This window comes from Octopus bimaculoides, chromosome 21, assembly GCF_046866305.1.
Source record: "Octopus bimaculoides isolate indiv1 chromosome 21, ASM4686630v1, whole genome shotgun sequence".
In the NCBI taxonomy this organism is placed as follows: domain Eukaryota; kingdom Metazoa; phylum Mollusca; class Cephalopoda; order Octopoda; family Octopodidae; genus Octopus; species Octopus bimaculoides.
Window position 1 is genome coordinate 31,578,972 of NC_142948.1, and position 19,416 is coordinate 31,598,387.

The 19,416-nt window shown below is 36.1% G+C and overlaps 1 protein-coding gene across 19 annotated transcripts in view; it reads right to left on the minus strand.

The window, feature by feature from the left end:
* The window catches only part of LOC106879297 (guanine nucleotide exchange factor VAV2), a 154,969-nt gene that overhangs the window by 97,999 nt on the left and 37,554 nt on the right, over window positions 1–19,416 (minus strand). For all 19 annotated transcript variants that reach the window (XM_089339476.1, XM_089339472.1, XM_089339474.1 and 16 more), the window contains exon 2: window positions 11,983–12,099. In XM_089339476.1, coding sequence (XP_089195602.1) covers window positions 11,983–12,099 — 117 coding nt within the window. The remainder of the gene's footprint in view (window positions 1–11,982; window positions 12,100–19,416) is intronic.

Genomic DNA, 19,416 nt, shown 5'->3' on the forward strand with positions numbered 1-19,416 from the left:
AATGGTGTGTAGTGTAGGAGGTGGTGGTGGTTTATAGTTGTTTGGTGGTGATTGGGGATGGGCGGATGGCAGTGTGTAGTGGTGGCAGTGTGTAATGGGGGATGGTAAAGTTTGGTGTTGGTGGTAGTGGTTGTGTAGTGATGAGTAGTGTTAGTGATGATGTTTAGGATAACAGTGATGGTAGCAGCAATGATGGTGATGGTGTTTGAAGGGAATAGTAACAGCCCATATGAAGTGTTTATTTACATTTCAGTCAAAAGAGGAAGTTAGTGAGAGAGAGAGAGAGAGAGAGAGAGAGAGAGAGAGAGAGAGAGAGAGAGAGAGAGAGTATAAACATTAACCTTTCACCCGAATATGCAGCAAGAGGCCGATGTAGAAGAGAAGCGCAGCATTTGCAGTCAGGAGTAGTTTAGTGGCCTTTACACGTTTCTGATGCCTAGCCAAGATCAAATCCTGCCTGAAGTGACCATAAATGAAATTAATTAATTAGCAGCATCTGACAACTGGACTACAGAATTGAGTGTTCATATCTCGGAGCAGATAATCAGTGAAGTCCCAGGCATCAAATATATAAAGCCTGAATCCACTTATTTTGCTTTACCATGTAGGAGGTACTGGAGGCCCTTTTTATTTATTTTAGGTCTTAAATAGAGGATGAAGGGACAATACCCATGGCTTTTTTGTAGGTCTTCTGAGATTGATGAGGGTAGGGTAAAGACAGGAGGACGAAAGAAAATGCAACACTTAGTAGGAAACAGTGGATAAAGACAGCAAATTACATATCCTCAAACTAGAGTCTTCAGTTGAATGATGGCAACATAGTGCATTCCACTAAAGGCACCCAAAGACTAGGTAACAGGATCAAACCTAGCAGTGAATTAAGTCTACCACTCAACAGATGGAAACCTTCTGAAGGGCTTCTACACAGTTTTGTCATCATCATTATCATCATCTTTACATGTCTTTCTATGCTAGCATGGGTTGGACAGATGTCAGCATCTCATTATTCATCAGAGTGGTGTCATCTGGCACACACATAAACAGAAAAAAACCAAACCGTCTTTCTTGTGCATGTCAAAATTTTGGTATTGTTTTTACAACTGGATGCCTTTTCTGTCACCAACCACCTTAAAAAGTGGATTGAATGCTTTTTTTTTTTTTTATCATACTGTTGACACTAGAGAGGTTTTCTGTGGTAGAACTACCATTTGGTGGTACTATTCTCTCAGTTGGGTTGCATATTGTGAGGATTGTAAAAACCATGTGGGTCCCCCCACACACACACATACACAAATGGGAAGTCATTCCTTTTATCATTCACTTTACATTATGGATTGCATGCAACCTGTTTTCACTCACAGTTCCACTTACTTTGAGACTATGGTAGACATCAAATCCTCAGTGAAATAAAACCTGCTTCTAAAAATCTCTTGGAACCCGAGGTCAAAGTCCACTGCAACTGAATATTACATGTGCATCTGTTGAGATTAACATAGACTGAGCTATGATAGGAGTAGTGTTCTACACTGCAGGCATCATATGTATCCTGTATAATCTGAGACAAACTACATTTTGTGGTGGCCGTTGTCTGACTTATGGATTTAACACAGTTGCATGCATGCATGCACATACACATGCATGTGCATGCACACAATTAGTCACAAAATAAAGTTTGTAACTAGAAACTGAATTTGGATCCAAAGGAAGATTTTATACAGCATTGCTAAATCTGCACTGCAAAAGCTATGCCCTGCACCCCTGATTATTGTCAAAGATCCACTCACCAATATAAGACTAGGTACCACAACTTCCCAAACCCATCCAGTATAAATACCTTTCATTCAGTCATCATTCTTATTGTCCCAACCACCAAACTTCTATTTTAATACAGAATTATTCCTGAGCCAACAAAGTGGTCACTCAATACTCAAGAAATAATAGCTTTAATCTCCCTCAGATCACACCCTACCATCTTGAAAAAGAACTGCCGTGTTGGATAATATGGTTTTAGACATTGAAGAAAAAGAGGGCTTGAATGCCTTTTATAATCTGAATCTGAACTGACCATGGCCATGTGGTGAGAAGCTTGCTTCCCAATCATATGGTTCGGGGGTTCAGTTCCACTGCATGACACCTTGGGCAAGTGTTTTCTACTATGGCCTCAGGCCAACCAAAATGTCATGCTTGTAGATTATTCTTAATATAAGTCAGAGTAAGGCAGTGTGTTGGTGGAATCATTACTGTGTCGAACAAAATGCCTGGGGTATTTCTTCTGACTTATTACATTCTGAGTTCAAATTCCAATAGGATTAACTTTATCCCTCTGGAGTCAATAAACTGAAGTACCAGTCAAATATTGGAGTCAATGAAATTAACTTACTCAGCCCCCCCCCCCCCCCACGTCCCATTGCAGTGTTTGTGCCCAGATCAAAAAGTGTTATTTAGTCAGAGACAGGAGTGGTGGCATGTGTCTTTTCTAGGTCAGCTGAAATTAGTGAGGTTATTGCAGTTTATGTTTGCAGAATAAAGAAATATAAAAAAAAAAAAATGTTGTAAGAGTTTCAAGGAGCTTGAGGATGGGTTGGAAGGATTGCATAAATGAGTTATTGTTTAGTCTGAAGTCAGCTGTGATGCTGCAAACTTATGACTCAAATTGTCCCAAACTGTGGTGGGAAGACAAACAAAGACACGTGTCTTTGTTTATTGACTCCAGAGGGATAAAGTTAATCCTATTGGAATTTGAACTCAGAATGTAATAAGTCAGAGGAAATACCCCAGGCATTTTGTTCGACACAGTAATGATTCCACCAACTCACTGCCTTACTCTGACTTATATTAAGAATAATCTACAAGCATGACAGTATGAGGACTTTAACACATTAGATGTTATGCCAGCAGTATCAAAATACCAACAGAAAAGAGGTGTGTGACAGTTTGAAAGGAGCTGGCGAGTCAAAGGACAGTACCAAGCTGCAATGTCTGCTTTGACATGGTTCCAACAGCTGGATGCCCTTCCTAATGCCAACCACTTTACAAGTATATTGGGTACTTTTTATATGACACCAGCACCAGTGATGTCAAAACAAAGAAACAGAGAGAGAGAGAGAGAGAGAGAGACTCAGGCACAGCAAGTGTGAGGTCCAGTCCCACTATGTGGTACATTAAGCAAGTGTCTTATATTATAGCTGCAGGTTGATCAATACCTTGTGAGTCCATTTGTCAGATAAAAACTGTGTGAAACCCTATTGCACACACACACACACACATATGTTTATTCAAGCATTTGATAAAATTCATAGATGCTACATCTTTGTATTGAATTCTCTACTGTTAAAAATTATTTTATGCTATTTATACACAAACATAGACATATATAGTCTTACAGATGTGACTTTATGTATGCATGTGGGTGTGTGTGTACATTGTGTGCATGTGTGTGTGTGCGTGCACACGCATGTGAATACACCAAAGTCTTACAGCTGTATACATACAACACAGCAGCCTGTCTTACTGGTGTATATGTTATCTGAATTCCCTCCATTAGTTTTGAACCATCACCCTCACATGGAATGTGTAGAGCCATCTCTGACATTAACAGATGTTCAGGATATTCTACAAAACTGTAAGTTTCCCAAGTGCCACTTCCTCTCAGAAATTACCCAACAGAATGAAATTTTCCTCAACATAGATTCTCAGAATGACACATCCAAGAGAAATTTTTACTTCAAACAGACAACAAAATGCTTGTTTCAGTTGTTCAGGTTAGCCATGTTTCAGCAGATCTATAATGAAAAACATTTCAGTCATGACCATCCCAGCTTGTATTCAGATTATATCTAAAACTACATTATCTAAAGTGTCATTTCTTTTTCTAAATGGTAGGGTGTAATTTGAGTGGGACTTGGCATTTTCAGCTTCTATGTAGAGGCACCTACTTCGGCTACAATTGTCTTTGGTATCACTAGATGATATACTGATGTACCTATCATTTGAGATATAGTGTGATGATGTTAGAGTTGGGATTTTTAGGACATAAAGAGAAGGGGTGAACCAGATCCTAGAAACTTTTCATTACTACTCCCAGCAAAGTTTAGCAACTCAGGGAGTTCATAATCATCGTCTTCACATCCACTCTTTTCCATGCTGGCATGGATAAAATAAGACTTATTGAGACAGTCAAATGACTGAAACAAATAAAAGAATAAAGGAATATATATATATATATATATTACAAGATCCTCTCAATTCATGTTTTCATCTACTAAGTAGCACCCAACAAATGTTCAAATTTAACATCATCGTTATCATTCTTACCAATCTTCAACTAACCACAAACATCATGGGCACTTTTCCACCTATTCAAACTTATGAAGAAAAAAAATCAACAGATACTATTGCCAGGAATGCAGCACAAGTGAATCTTCAGCAGCCTGACAGTGAGTAGAATAAAAAAAATAATAATAACATGTGCAATCATGAAAGAGACAGAGTAAAAATAATCTAAATTTTTTCCATTGAAAGTCTTATTTTTCATTTGGGTGTTGTCATGAGAAAATTACTCACAATATTTTTGTAGGACAGATTAAACATGTTCACAAAGCTTTGTTGGTCAAATGGAATTAACAAGGTTTATTTAGCCAACTGGAATTAAAGAAGCTCTGTTAGACAAATGACACTAATAAAGCAAATGTCATTAAAAAAGCTTAGTTAGTCAAATGACTTTAACAAGGGATAGCTAGCCAAATAACTTCAATAAAGCTTAGTTAGTGAAATGGCATAAAGAAAGCTTAACCAAATAATCTTTTCTATTCTAGGCACAAGGCCCAAAATTTTGGGGGGAGAGAACCAGTCGATTAGATCGACCCAGTACACAACTGGTACTTAATTTATCAACCCCGAAAAGATGAAAGGCAAAGTTGACCTTGGCAGAATTTGAACTCAGAACATGAAGACAGACGAAATACCGCTAAACCTTTTCACCCGGCGTGCTAACCTTTTCTGTTAGCTCACTGCCTTAACTTAACCAAATAATATCAACAAGGGAAAGTTAGCCAAATAGCATTAACAAGAGAGAGAGCTAGCCAAACGATATTAACAAGGACTAAGTAATTAACTAGATAAATTACATTAACAAGGACTACCCAACAAGAAGTAGGTCCCTATGTAATCATTTGACCTGCTAGAAGTAGCAACCGAATCTCTCTCAACTCACACCTACTGTCTTAAAAATGTGAAGGACACATTAGATAATGTAGGCCTATATAGCTCTAAAAATGGTTGGATGGATGGTCAGGGCTGGAACGCCTTTGATTGCAGTTCTACTTAGGGTTAACCTTAAAAATCAACATCATATTAGAGGTCAACTACAATATGAACAAGGACTAACAAGGGTTGACTAACTATATGAATGAAGGGAAAGGCTAAGAAGGACAGGTATACAGACTAAAAGACAGAGATGTAGACTAAAAGACAGAGAAAGATGAACAAATAACCCAGTAACATTATCAAGTTTAGCTCATTAATAAGTCTAGCTCACCAAATCACATAAAAAAAAAAAAAAGGGCTAGCCAGTCAAATTACAATTCATATGGGCTTGATAGTCAAATGACATTACAAATCACTAACTAGTCACAAATAAAAGGCAGTCAACCTCTTAAGCCTTTTAATCTGTTTACAAAAATGCCCAACCACAGATTACATATGCAACAGAGCATCCCCACTACTACCACTACCACCACCAAACTATCAAATGCTACCACAGTTTTCTTTGTTCTGCCAAGAATCAATTCATTCTTGTTAATGTTAATGTCATCATATCAATTATAGTAGTCAACAACTAGCGAGAATATTACACAGATGTACACATATACATGCATACATGGGGGGCGGGGGAAGAAAGAGAAAGGGAGGGTGTAGTTACTTCATCAACACTCAATGCACTACACAGTAGGTTTTCTGAAGGATATTTACAGCAATTATTGAATTCATGAACTTAGTTCACACACATACATACACACTCGTAGAGAGCATATGCATGCATGCACATGCATGCACACACACAAGTGTGTACATATGTGTAGAATAAGGGGAACTAGTAAATAGTTTCGGGTAAACAAAAACTGTGTAAGGATCAACTGAAAAATGTGTTACATGTTCAGTCTCCTAGGGCTTTACACTATTCCATAACATCCACTAACATCTGGGCTTCTTCAGTAAATGATTTGTAGCAGTAATATATTCGGGTAGAAGGCTGCATTTTAAGAGGTTCTAAGATAATCAGCTTTATAGAGGTCCTACTATACAATTTCTTGTATTTCAGATATATATATATACATACATATAAGAATTAAGATATAAACTCAAATTAGGCAACCAACTTTTTATACATACTCATACGGTTATAAATTCGACTTAAAATGCATATATATATATATATATATATATATATATATATATATATATATTAATTTTACTTGAATGAATCAACCCCAGTACTTATTTTTTAAGCCTGGTACATATTCCATTGGTCACTTGTGCCGAACTGCTAAGTTACAGGAATGCAAACACACCAACACCAGTTGTCAAACAGGGGGGTGGAACAAGCAGACAGAAAGACATATACACATAGATACACATACATACATATATATATGTATGTATGTCTATATACAATGGACTTCTTTCAGTTTCCATCTACCAAATCCACTTACAAGGCTTTGGTTAGTCCAAGGATACAGTAGAAAACACTCGCTCAAGGTACCACACAGTAGGACTGAACCTGGAACTATGTGGTTGGGAAGCAAGTTTCTTACCACACAGCCAGTCCTATGCCTACAAATAACTGTGTTCCCCTGCCAGGAATCAAACACAGGCCACCTGGAGAATCCTAACTACTAGATATATGTATATATGCACACATAATTTCTTTTCAATAGTTTCTATCAGCTTCAAGGGTCTATCTTTAGTCTATCAAGGATCTTATCAAGGGTCTATCTTTAGTCTATCAAGAAGACACTAGTACTTACATTGCTCATCCATATTTATTGAATAGCCAAGTTATGCTAACTACAGCTGCCTACATCAGGACCAATGTCTGACTGACTGGAAGATCAATGAAACTGTTCAAAGACCAAGTGAAGACCCTTTGAAGAGGGGCAGCATGAACCATTTAGAAGTAGAAGACATTACTATCTGCCATTCACTTTGATAGTGTCACTGATTGAAGGCGATTCAAAAAAATAGAAGGCTAATTCACTAAGCATGACCAGAAACAAAAAAGAAAAAAAAATGTCAAATGTGTGCAATTATACATGGTTTTTCCAACAAAGTATTCATGAATGTATGTGATTGTGAGAGTGTGTATATCTTTAAGTAGGTGTGCATGTGTGGTGTATATATGTATACATATATATATATATATATATATATATATATATATATATATATACATGTAAGAGTATGAGAGTGTGTGTGTGTGTGTGTGTGTGTGTGTGTGTGTGTGTGTGTGTGTGTGTGCACGCACACAAATCTATAAAATATCAGATGTAAGGTTTAAAACTGCAAACCAAATAGATCCAGTTGTACAATAATAGAACAAAACAATAAAAAAAACCAACACAAGAAAAAACTCCAATAAAAAACATTCTTAATTAAGATGTTTGTTTTTTTTTTATTTCTTTCTGCCTTTTGTTTTTGTTTTTATTTCTTAAACACCTCAAGTAAAACAATTTCCTGTTCTTTTTTACTCTAACCTCAACCTACCTACTACCCTCTCTACCCTAGTGTAGAAAAAATAGTATTAATTATACAGAAATTTCTCAAAATGCAGGTATGAAGAGTTATGTTCTGAAATTAGGTCACAGCCTAAAGATATCAAATCTTAGCTGACTTTTCACCACCACAATCATTACTCCCTCCATACTTATGCCACCACCACCATCAACACTGCCTCCACTAATACAATTGCTACCAACACCAACACTACTACAACCACTATTATTGTTATTACTATCATCTTTGGTTGCTACTGTTGTCACAAACACAATCATTAGCTCCACCACCATCAACAACACTAATATGGCTACCACAATGCCTACCACCACCTTCCCTCTGTGTATGAGCCTTCATAGCATGTTGAAGTGTATACCATCATCTCCGGGAGAAACACAAGTTACACCACCACCTGTTTGATTTGATTCATCACCTGAAAGTCTTCACATTGTTTCAGTGTGAACTACAAAATATAACTCTAATACTACTAACTAATATAATTTTTTTAAAATTAACAATACTCCTAGTCTTACAACTATTACACACAAATACAAACGTACATACATACACATGTACATGTAAACATACATACATTCATACATTTGTATTTGTATGTGTGTTAGCATGGAAAGAGGATGTAAAATGATTGATGGATAGATAGATAGATAGATAGATAGATAGAGAGAGAGAGAGAGAGATAAACATAGATAGATAGATAGATAGATAGATAGATAGATAGATAGATTATAAATACAGGAAGGGAAGGAAGGAGAAAACAGACTTACAGGTGCATGCTTTTTAATAAACACTGATTTATAGCCTCTCTGTGTGAAAGAAGATACAGTGGTTACACCACATGTTCTTCTCTCTGTGACCAAAAAAAGATTGGTTTCATTAGTTTCAATAATTTTCCCCCACCCCCAACCCCACTTTATCAGAGATGAGGCATTCATTTTCCTGACCACAAAAAGAATTGTACTTATAGCTATTTATAATATACACAGACTCCGATACAGCTGAATTGATCTGCCCTAATTTTTATAACAGTGCAAGTCTCTGGCAGTGTGTATAAACTAATTAATAGAAGCAAGACAGTGTTTTTTTGGTTAATAGACTTATACGTATATCTTTTAATTAAATGTGTGTATGTTTATATATATATATATATATATATATATATATATATATATATATATATATATATACACACACACACGTACATGTTTTTTTTTTCTTTCTATACGGAAGGGGCTGGTTTCTAAGACAAACAGAAAGCTCCATTGATGGAATTATGTTAATGATAAGTGGCACATGCTGAGCTTTAGAAAACACTTGCATATTTTCACTGTCCCATTTACAGATTGTATTTGTAAAGTGCACTTGATAATAAATATTCCAATTGTGCAATCAAAAGAACTACCTACTCACTGAATAAATCAACCATGTAAGTTAGTGAATGTTCAACAGACACATGTACATATATACATATGTAGGAGTGGCTGTGTGGTAAGTAGCTTGCTTACGATCCACATGGTTCTGGGTACAGTCCCACTGCATGGCACCTTGGGAAAGTGTCTTCTACTATAGCCTCACTGCACTAAGGGATGACACTCCTCCTTTATCCACAGCGTATAAGTGGGCAACTGAATTTAGGAGGGGAATAGAGAGTCTTGAATGTGACCCAAGGTCTGGATGTCGTACACTGAGAAAAATACTAGTGTTAAATTAACCACTAGTGCCTTTCCTCAAAATGTATTATCTTGTATCAATATCATTATTATCATTATGGCACCTGCGCACAAGAGCCAGTCAGGCGGTACTGGCAACAGCCATGCTCAAAATGGTGTGTTTTACGTGCCAACTGCACAGGAGCCAGTCCAGTGGCACTGGCAACAACCTCGCTCAAATGTTTTTTCACGTGCCACCGGCACAAGTGCCAGTAAGGCGATGCTGGTAACGATTACGCTCAAATGGTGCTATTTACGTGCCACTGGCACGGAAGCCAAACAGCTGCTCTGGCAACGATCACGCTCAGACGGTGCTGTTAGTGCTCCACTGGCACAGGTGCCAGTCATCGAATTTGGTTCAATTACAATTTCGATTTTGAGGATTATTATTATTCATATCAACTTATCTCTTCCCCAAAACTGCCGGCCTTGTGCCAAAATTTGAAATCATCATCATCATCGTCATTATTATTATTATTATTATTATTATTATTACTGTCACTTCAAAAGAGAGTGGGTCTTTGGAGTTAGATGGGTTACATCCCAGGCAATAACATCTGTTAGTTCTTTACCCTACCCACTTACCCTCATTGAGGACTTCCTAGAAGTGTGTGTGTGTGTGTGTGTGTGTGTGTGTGTGTGTGTGTGTGTGTGTGTGTGTGTGTGTGTGTGTTTGTGTGTCTTCCTTACTTTATTTTATTTAATGCCAGAATATGAAGCCCACATTGCAAAATGTGAGGTGTCAATTGTTTCAGCCTAGCAATACAAGTGAAGAGAGGGTAAAATTTGAAAGGATTAGCTGATAAAATTCTATCTTGTCAGTATGTCTAAATATCTTGAAAGCAATGACCTGGTTACAACAAAGCTGATACTGGAGAAGATGAGGCAAAGAGACAGACAATGAGAGAGAGAAAGAGAAAGAGAAACAGACAGTATAACATAGTAATGCAACTGACACTATTATCATGGTTTTCCATCTATTCATACACAAACTACTTCACATTATTTCATACATAATATATATATATATATATATATATATATATATATATATATATATATATATATGTGTGTGTGTGTGTGTGTATGTATGTATATATATATACACACACACATGACAAATGCATGCTTGCATGTTTGATAGGATAGTTATATAGAAAACACACACACAGGCATACACTGACAAATATATGCACACATGTACACAAACAAATGCAAACATGCAGATTGACAAATGCATGCACACACACACGCATATTCATATATACTGACCAATAGTTACACACAAACAAGCATACACATATGCCGGCATAGAAAGCGGATGTAATATAACAACAACAATGATGAAGATGATGATAAAAACACACTGTACACTCAATTATATTTCTAAGTAATATTATATGAAGAGGTTTGCTTTCTTTTATTGGAGAGTAATTCAACATGAATATAAGAAAGCAACACTTTTCATATACAGGATGGGTGGGAGTCACCACTGCGTTAGTTGGGTACCACTTCTGCAATCAGAAAGTCAGTAGTTCCTAAGTCAAAACTATTATGGTAAATTCACTTACTAACCATACAGTTTCAAATTCAGTCCCAGTACCTTGGGCTAGTGTCTTCTACAACAGTAGTGGGCAATACAAAGCCTTGAAAGTACAAATCCAATGTGTGAAGGATCACAGAGTTGCTCCAATGGGATTGCAGCACTACTGTAATTAACAGGTTCCCCACACTGAGAATAAAGCAGCCTGCAAGTTCATCTAATACCTCCTCCTGAAAGTCCTAGCCTTTGATAGACAATTAACCAAATAATTCTTGAAATTAGATTCATCATGAATGCTATAAAATCACTCGTTTCACAGTGTTTCTACTGGGCAAAAAAAGGCAACACTGATAACTCTGATATAACCACTCTCAGCATGATATAAAAATTTTGTTGTCCACAAACATTGCTGCCTACTATAATTCACATCAGTCACATAAACTCCTGTCACCTAACACCTTCAAACTGGCTACTTACCCACATGACTATGACTATTACGGAAACACCATACAATACAGAATGACAACTGATGCCACCTTCAGCAGAAAGCCAACAAAAATTACACCAACATTCTACAGGGTTTTAAAAAAATGTGTAATATTAATAACTGTGTAATAGTAATAACAAGCATGAGACAAATGGAAACCTAAATACTCTCACTTAGAAGCCATTTTAGATTTCTTTTAAATTCTCTCCACGCTGACTTTGAACATCTGATGATGTGGACAAGTCCCACACTCATGAAACTTCCAGCTAGTTTGAAGTTGAGCCAAACTGTTATGAAATACATGTAACTCCAACAAACTCTATTGAGTGCTACTTTCTTTTGTTTCTTCACTCACCTGTGTGTGTACCTGCATGTGTGTGAATGCGTCTGTGAGTGTGTGTGCATGTACAGGCATGCACACATACAATTTTTTTAAAAAAATCTTTTTCACCTACCTTCCGAAAATCTTTCACATCAAACAGATCTGGTGGATCAAACAAATCCTGATCCTTTAAACCAAATACTTTCTTGCATGTCTGTAAAAATGTCCTTATATTTTTCAGGCATAAAAACTGAAAAAGACAGAAAGGAAATTTTGAATGAAGCAGTTGAAATAAACCAAACAAAATGTTCTAAAAGTAAGCATTGCACTTTGGGTATTTATTTATATATATATATATATATATATATATATATATATATATATATATATATATATATATATATTATTTATATAGATAGGGTGATAAATTGAATATTAATTCAATTTAAAACCAAGTGGCCTAGCATATAAAAAAATCTGAAAATTCTGAAAAAATTGTATTACACGTGTATAAGGGATGACCACTAGGTGGACATCCAATATGCTAGAAAGAGGTCATCAACGACCCAACCACAAAGAAAAAATAATGTTCTCCGAGTGGTCATCCCTTATACACGTGTGTGTGTGTATATATATATATGTATATATATATATATATATATATATATATATATATATATAAGTCATAAAATATATATATATATATATATAAGTCATAAAATATAAATACACATGGTATACAACATTAAGAAAATGGCCCATGCAAGCTTGGAAAAGTGGACATTAAATGGAAATTAAAAAATGAGGAAAAATGATAATGCAATCTTCCTGATACAGGAAGAGCTTTAAGGCCGACTGAAGAACCCCACAACCCCAGATTTCTTTGAACACCAAGAGTAAGTGCACTCTCTAGTTGTTGTTCTCTGATGTACAGGCTTCTACTTAGAGTGCTCTTTTTTTACCACTCTCACCCACATTTCATTAAGTTCACTAGAGGAAAGTAGTGCCTCGCCTTCCTTTTCAAGTTTAACTTCACCAAAGAGGAAAGTTTCTGCCTTCGTTCATTTCAACCTCATCCACCGCACATCCTCTTTTGCTGAAGCCACCAAACAGAAAGGAAACTGCCTTCTCTGCCCAATTAAAAGCAAGTGGCAAGGAAATCATTGAAATGGGCACAGCTGATAGCTAGATCCATTCCACATAATACAGCAGCTGGCTGACATAACTCCACAAGAAAACAATGCTTGGACACTGAACAAATTCATGCACTACTGTTCTATCGTTCTACGTCAGTGGTTCCCAACCTTTTTCGAGCAGCTGCCGCCTTCACACCCAGGCCAAATTCCTAGTGCTGCAACCCCAACTAACCATCACAAACAGAGACCTCTTTCTGAAGCAAATTCAATGCAAATGTATTTCACAAATAAAATTTAACCTAATGAACCCATTACTTTGTTGTTTTTACATGAATAGCTACCCCATTATCACCTCACTTTTCTTCAACACTCCCTTGGAAATTTCAACTACCCCCAGGGAGGGTATATCAGCCGAAACGTGTTAACAACAAACAAGTTGAGGACAAATATCCGTCAATTGTAAATAATGTAAATAATACTAATGGTTTCAAATTTTGACACAGGGGCAGCCATTTTGAGGGAGGCATGTGTCAATTACATCAACTCCAGTGTCCAACTGGTACTTAATTTATGGACCCAGAAAGGATGAAAGGCAAAGTCAACCTCAGTGGAATTTGAACTCAAAGCGTAGTGACTGGCAAAATACCACTAAGCATTTCGTCCAGCACACTAATGATACTGCCAGCTTGCTGCATTAATAATGATGATGATGATGATAATATCAATCTCTTGGTTCCTCCATTTCTGCCCACCTGACACAACAAGCACACACATATATATATACAAACCATCTCTCTTACCACACACAGTGCTGTGAGTGAGAGGATGAAAGCATAGCTTTTAAGCTAGAAGGAAGGGGAGATGGATTAAGGAAGATTAAATCCACTGGAGTGATAAAGCAGTTATTTCATATCATGTAATGATGGAAGTAAGACCAAGGTATTTGGAAAGCTGCTTAAGACAGAAGAAATAAAAATTAAAAAATAAAATCACTCTCAGTCCAGGAATACTTTCACACTCAACTAAACAGGATTTATTTCACACTTAAACTAATATGCTATTTCACTCGGTCAAATTTATTTATCATCAATCCGGATGCTTCAGTTTACTTAAGTTTGATTCAGGCATTTGTGGATCATTTTTATACCAATTAGTCAATGTCATCATCATTATCATCAACAACATCATAGAGCCATAAATGTAGTATCTACATAGCCGTGCTTGGTCTGCAAGAAATGACCCTCATATCATACACTACTATTTTCCATAAAAATAATGAGAGCCATTAGATGATGTAGCCCTACATATATTGCCTAAATAACAGATGAGATGGTCATGGCAGGAATGAGATTGTAGGTCTGCAGGATCAGAGCCGACCTGTGATTAAATAATAACATACACAATATTCAAGCTTTACTATATTTGATACACACACACACACATACACACACACATATATAGGTGCAGGCATGGTTGTGTAGTAAGAAGCTTGCTTCCCAACCACATGGTTCCAGTTTCAGTCCCACTCCATGGTACTTTGGGCAAGTGTTTTCTACTACATCCTCAGACCAACAAAAGCCTTGAGAAGATTTGGCAGATGGAAACTGAAAGAAGCCTGTTGTATATGTATACATTGCTATGAGTGTGTGTCTTTGTATGTGTTTTTACCCGGCCTTTCACAAGACCCTTAAAGCTAAGAACTTTTCAGCACCCCCTCGTATATATATATGTATATATATATATATATATATATATATATATATATATATAAAGAATAAAAAGTTTTGAATGGTACAACAATGCATTGTAATACAAAAAATGGACTACATACCTGTTGTAATTTAGTTATCTATATATATCTATATATCTATATAGGGCAATAGGAATTTAACTAATTCATTACAGTCACTATCTATACACAGACACATGCACACGCTCAAGCTAATGCTACAGACTGAACCATTGGCGATGGTGCTAATTGCTGTTGTTTATATCATAATCGGACTATAGATAACTAAATTACAACAGGCATATAGTCCACTTTTTGTATTATAGTGCATTGTCGTACCATTCGATACTTTTTATTCTTTACAAACAATACACAATGCTTCAAGAGAACTACAATACTCTCCTATATATATATATATATAAAGATATATATATATATATATATAATGGAGCCTCCATTGGTTTCAACAATGCATATTAAGTTGTTCAATCAACAAAATGTTCATCTCATTAAATTAATGTGTAAGTGGTTCAGTACAATCCAAATCAGCCTGACACAATATACAAGAGGGATGGACCTTTGAATTTGGCAAGTTTTCATATAGTTTTTGTTTACCCAATTTCACTCACAAAGCTTAGGGTCACCTGAAGCCATGATAAAGACAACCACATAGTGGAACTGAACCTGGAACCTCAAGATTGCAAAGTAAACTTCTTAACCATTCAACTGTGCCTGTGTCCACACACACACACACACACATCTCTATCTTTTTACTTAAGTCATTGGACTGTGGTCAGGCTGGAGTACTACCTTGAAGGATTTAGTCAAACAAAGCAAACCTAGTAGTTATTTTTTAAGCCTGGTACTTATGCTATTGATTTCTTTTGCCAAACCACTAAGGGAATATAAACAAACCGACACTGGTAGTCAAATGATGATGGCAGGACAAACACAAACCCAAAGACACACACAAACAACAAGCTTCTGTACAAGTGACAACTAAGTGGGATTGAACCTAAAACCGCTTGGTTGCAAATTGAGTTTCTTAACCATACACCCATGCCTCTATATGAAGTATTTATATATTCTCATAATGGTACATGCTACAAGTGAGTACCAGCTGGTAGTTATGGTGGTCGTTTAACTTCCTATCTTCTCAGAAGATTCAAGGCTACTTTCATCCAACCTGAATACCAGAGAACACAGGAAACAACAGACTCATAGGTTAGATTCTTGTGGAAATAGTGGAAATAGTTGTTGTAATGAAAACTTTAAAAATAGACCATTTATTTCTTGTATTTTGCTTCCCTTTAGAAAATGAAAACAATGGCACAATAAAACCCACTAATTATGACTTAATGTAAGCCCTGGTAATGGAACCCAAAAAAATGGAGATAGGATGGAGGACATTGGTGATGGTGATAATTGCTGTTGTTTATATTATTACTATTATTGTTTTTGTTATTATCTAGGTCGTGTTCACCAATGTTTGTACACTTCTCACAATAAAACTATCCATCAGCTGATAAAACAGCTGAAGCATATATATATATATATATATATATATATATATATATATATATATAGACATGCAGGGCAGGGAATCATCAATTAGTAATAAAATTAATAATTAACAATTTCTGCCGGGTAGCTCAGTATGAAAAAAACCTTCTTCGGTAAATAATTTATAATCATAAATATATAGGGATTGACAGTAACCTGCTTCTCCAACATACTGAGAATTCAGAAATAGCAGTCAAAGAACTACTGATTTCAAAACTACAAATTATTACTCCAGATTGATAGCGATATTTTTGATACACACAGAACAAAAAACAATAGAGAAGAGTAAAAAACACTTGCCTTTTAGTTAATTTAGTACAATTGTTTCACAGTTAAGAGTACATAATACTCTATTCTGATCTTCAGCTAAATATTCTAATAAATTTGTTAATGTCTAAATAACTCACGTTAATTTTGACCATGTGAACATCGCTATCAAAAATATCGCTATCAATCTGGAGTAATAATTTGTAGTTTTGAAATCAGTAGTTCTTTGACTGCTATTTCTGAATTCTCAGTATGTTGGAGAAGCAGGTTACTGTCAATCCCTATATATTTATGATTATATATATATATATATATATATATATATATATATATATAGGGCAATTGGAATTTAACTAATTCGTTACAGTGACTATCTATACACAGACACATGCACACGCTCAAGCTAATGCTACAGACTAAACCATTGAGGCAGTTCTACATGTTTGCTTAAACTGCTGGAAACACCAGCCAAATCTCACCCAACATGCTAACATCTTTCAAAACAAGACATGTTATGCATTGTAATACAAGATATCTTAAAAAAACTGAACAGTCAAAGTTGAACTGCTTTTGATCATGTGTTATTGCCCAGTCAGGGTTTACCTGGGGCTAAAAAATCAACACAGACATTCAATCAAGTTTATACATGTACAGTGCTGACTGCACTAAGTAGGTGTAAGGACTGTGATGCAACATGGTAATAGGGTATGGACATTGAATGTGGAAGATTTGTGAATACAGCAGATGATAGATTATATAAAGTATTTATTAGAAGCATGGTACTACATAATAGTGAAACATGGACAGTGAATATGGAAAATAAGTGAAGATACGAGGGAAATGAAGCAAGACATAGGGCAAATGAATCCCTTAAGTGTTTAACTCCTTTTCACCATATTTCTATTGAAATACACTGTCATCATCATCATCCTCATTTAACATTCATGTTCCATGCTAGCATGGGCAGGGCGGTACTACAAGAGCCGGTCAGGCAGAAGTCTGCGCCAAACTTCTGTGACTGTTTTGGCAGGATTTTTACAGCTGGATACCCTTCCTAACACAACCACTCAGCAGTGTGTATATATATATATAATGGAGCCTCCATTGGTTTCAACAATGCATATTAAGTTGTTCAATCAACGAAATGTTAATCTCATTAAATTAATGTGTAAGTGGTTCATGTGTAATGTCATAATAGTGTTGTTGTTGGAACATAAATTGATAAGGAGTTTGATCACAGGTTTTAATTTAGATCACTTTCAAACAAGAAGTTTGTATCATAGAACTACAGGTAGTCTCAGGCAGGTTGGTATCAAAAAGATTAACAGTGCCTTGTTTGAAAAATGAATGTATCAGAGCTTTAAAGACATCAGTCAATATAGGGGAAGAGAGAGGTACCCATGCCAGTGACACATTAAAAGCATCCAGTACACTCTATGGAGTGGTTGGCATTAGGAAGGGCATTCGGCCGTAGAAACCAAGGCAAAACAGACTGTCTGGTGCAGCTCTCCAGCTTACCAGCTCCAGTCAAACCATCTAACCCATGCCAGCATGGAAAAACGAATGTCAGATGATGATGATGTGAATAGGCAGTGGTGGGTTTGCATGTTGACAGTGAAACACACCAGAGAAAAACCAAGCAAGGCACTGGAAGAAATGAGGAGATCAGATCTCAGACTGTTGAATCTTGCATAGGTGATGACACAGGATCAAGTGATGATGTGCTACACTTCTGACTTGTAAGATAAACAGATGTTAAAATTAAGATGATGAGTGGCATACTTACATTCCTATATAAACACAATTTTATTATTTAGCCAATAAAAGAAAGAGAGCAAACAAGTTAACCACCATGTTGTTGTTCAACCTGCTAGAAATATCAACCAAATCTCTTTCAAATCACACCCAAAAAATACAGAATGCTCACAGCTGGCTGGCTTGATCATAGGTGTGCTCAACCATGGTTTATTTGTGGCTAAACAACAACCATGTATTTTAAAAGGTAAGCAGAATGTAATCTAGAATTGAAAATAAGCCCATCCACCTACCCATCCACCAATTAAAATTTTATTCCTGCTAAGTGTTGGCCTATTAGTTTAAGCTGTGTTACTTAACACTCCAGGATGTCCAGCGGAGCATTCTCCTATGACATCCTGTCTTCATGTTCATTTGTATTGTTATCTGTACAAAAGATTTACGACTAATATGTGAAGGAAGTTTTAGAGATCGAGTTTATAGAAAGAGATTTCACCAGCGATATAGCTACATTCCATTGACATTCCATTGTCCTGCAAATTATGATGATTTAGTCGTATTGTATTATTTTTGTATGTGTGCACAAATACTGATAGACAGTTACAAGTTAGTATGTTGTAATGTATAAAAACATTTTTAACATGCTTTAGAGAACAAATACAACTGCAACAAGAGTAGAAGTAGTAGCAGTAATAGCTGTAGCTATAGTAGTTGTTAGACTACTAAGCGTAACAATTAGTAAAGAACCAGACGTGTAAGCTAAACAGAATAGAATGCAGTTTTCAAAATAAAAAAAATAAAACCATGGATAATGTAGTCTTTTTAACTACATTGCATGGACAAAAGACGGGATGGTCATAGTTCGAACACTTTTTACCATAGATTTACTCAAACAGGACAAAGAGCGAAACAACAACCACTACTATTTGACCTGCTAGCAATATCAGGTATATCTCATTCAAATCACACCCTACCATTGTAAAAAAAAAAAGGGGAAAACATTTTAAAATATAGTCCTGGATACATAGTCTAAAAATAAGATGGTGTGGTCATAGCTGGAATGCTCTGGTCACAAAGCTAATCTGAAGCAAAACAACAAAGAAGAAGGATATCTTGG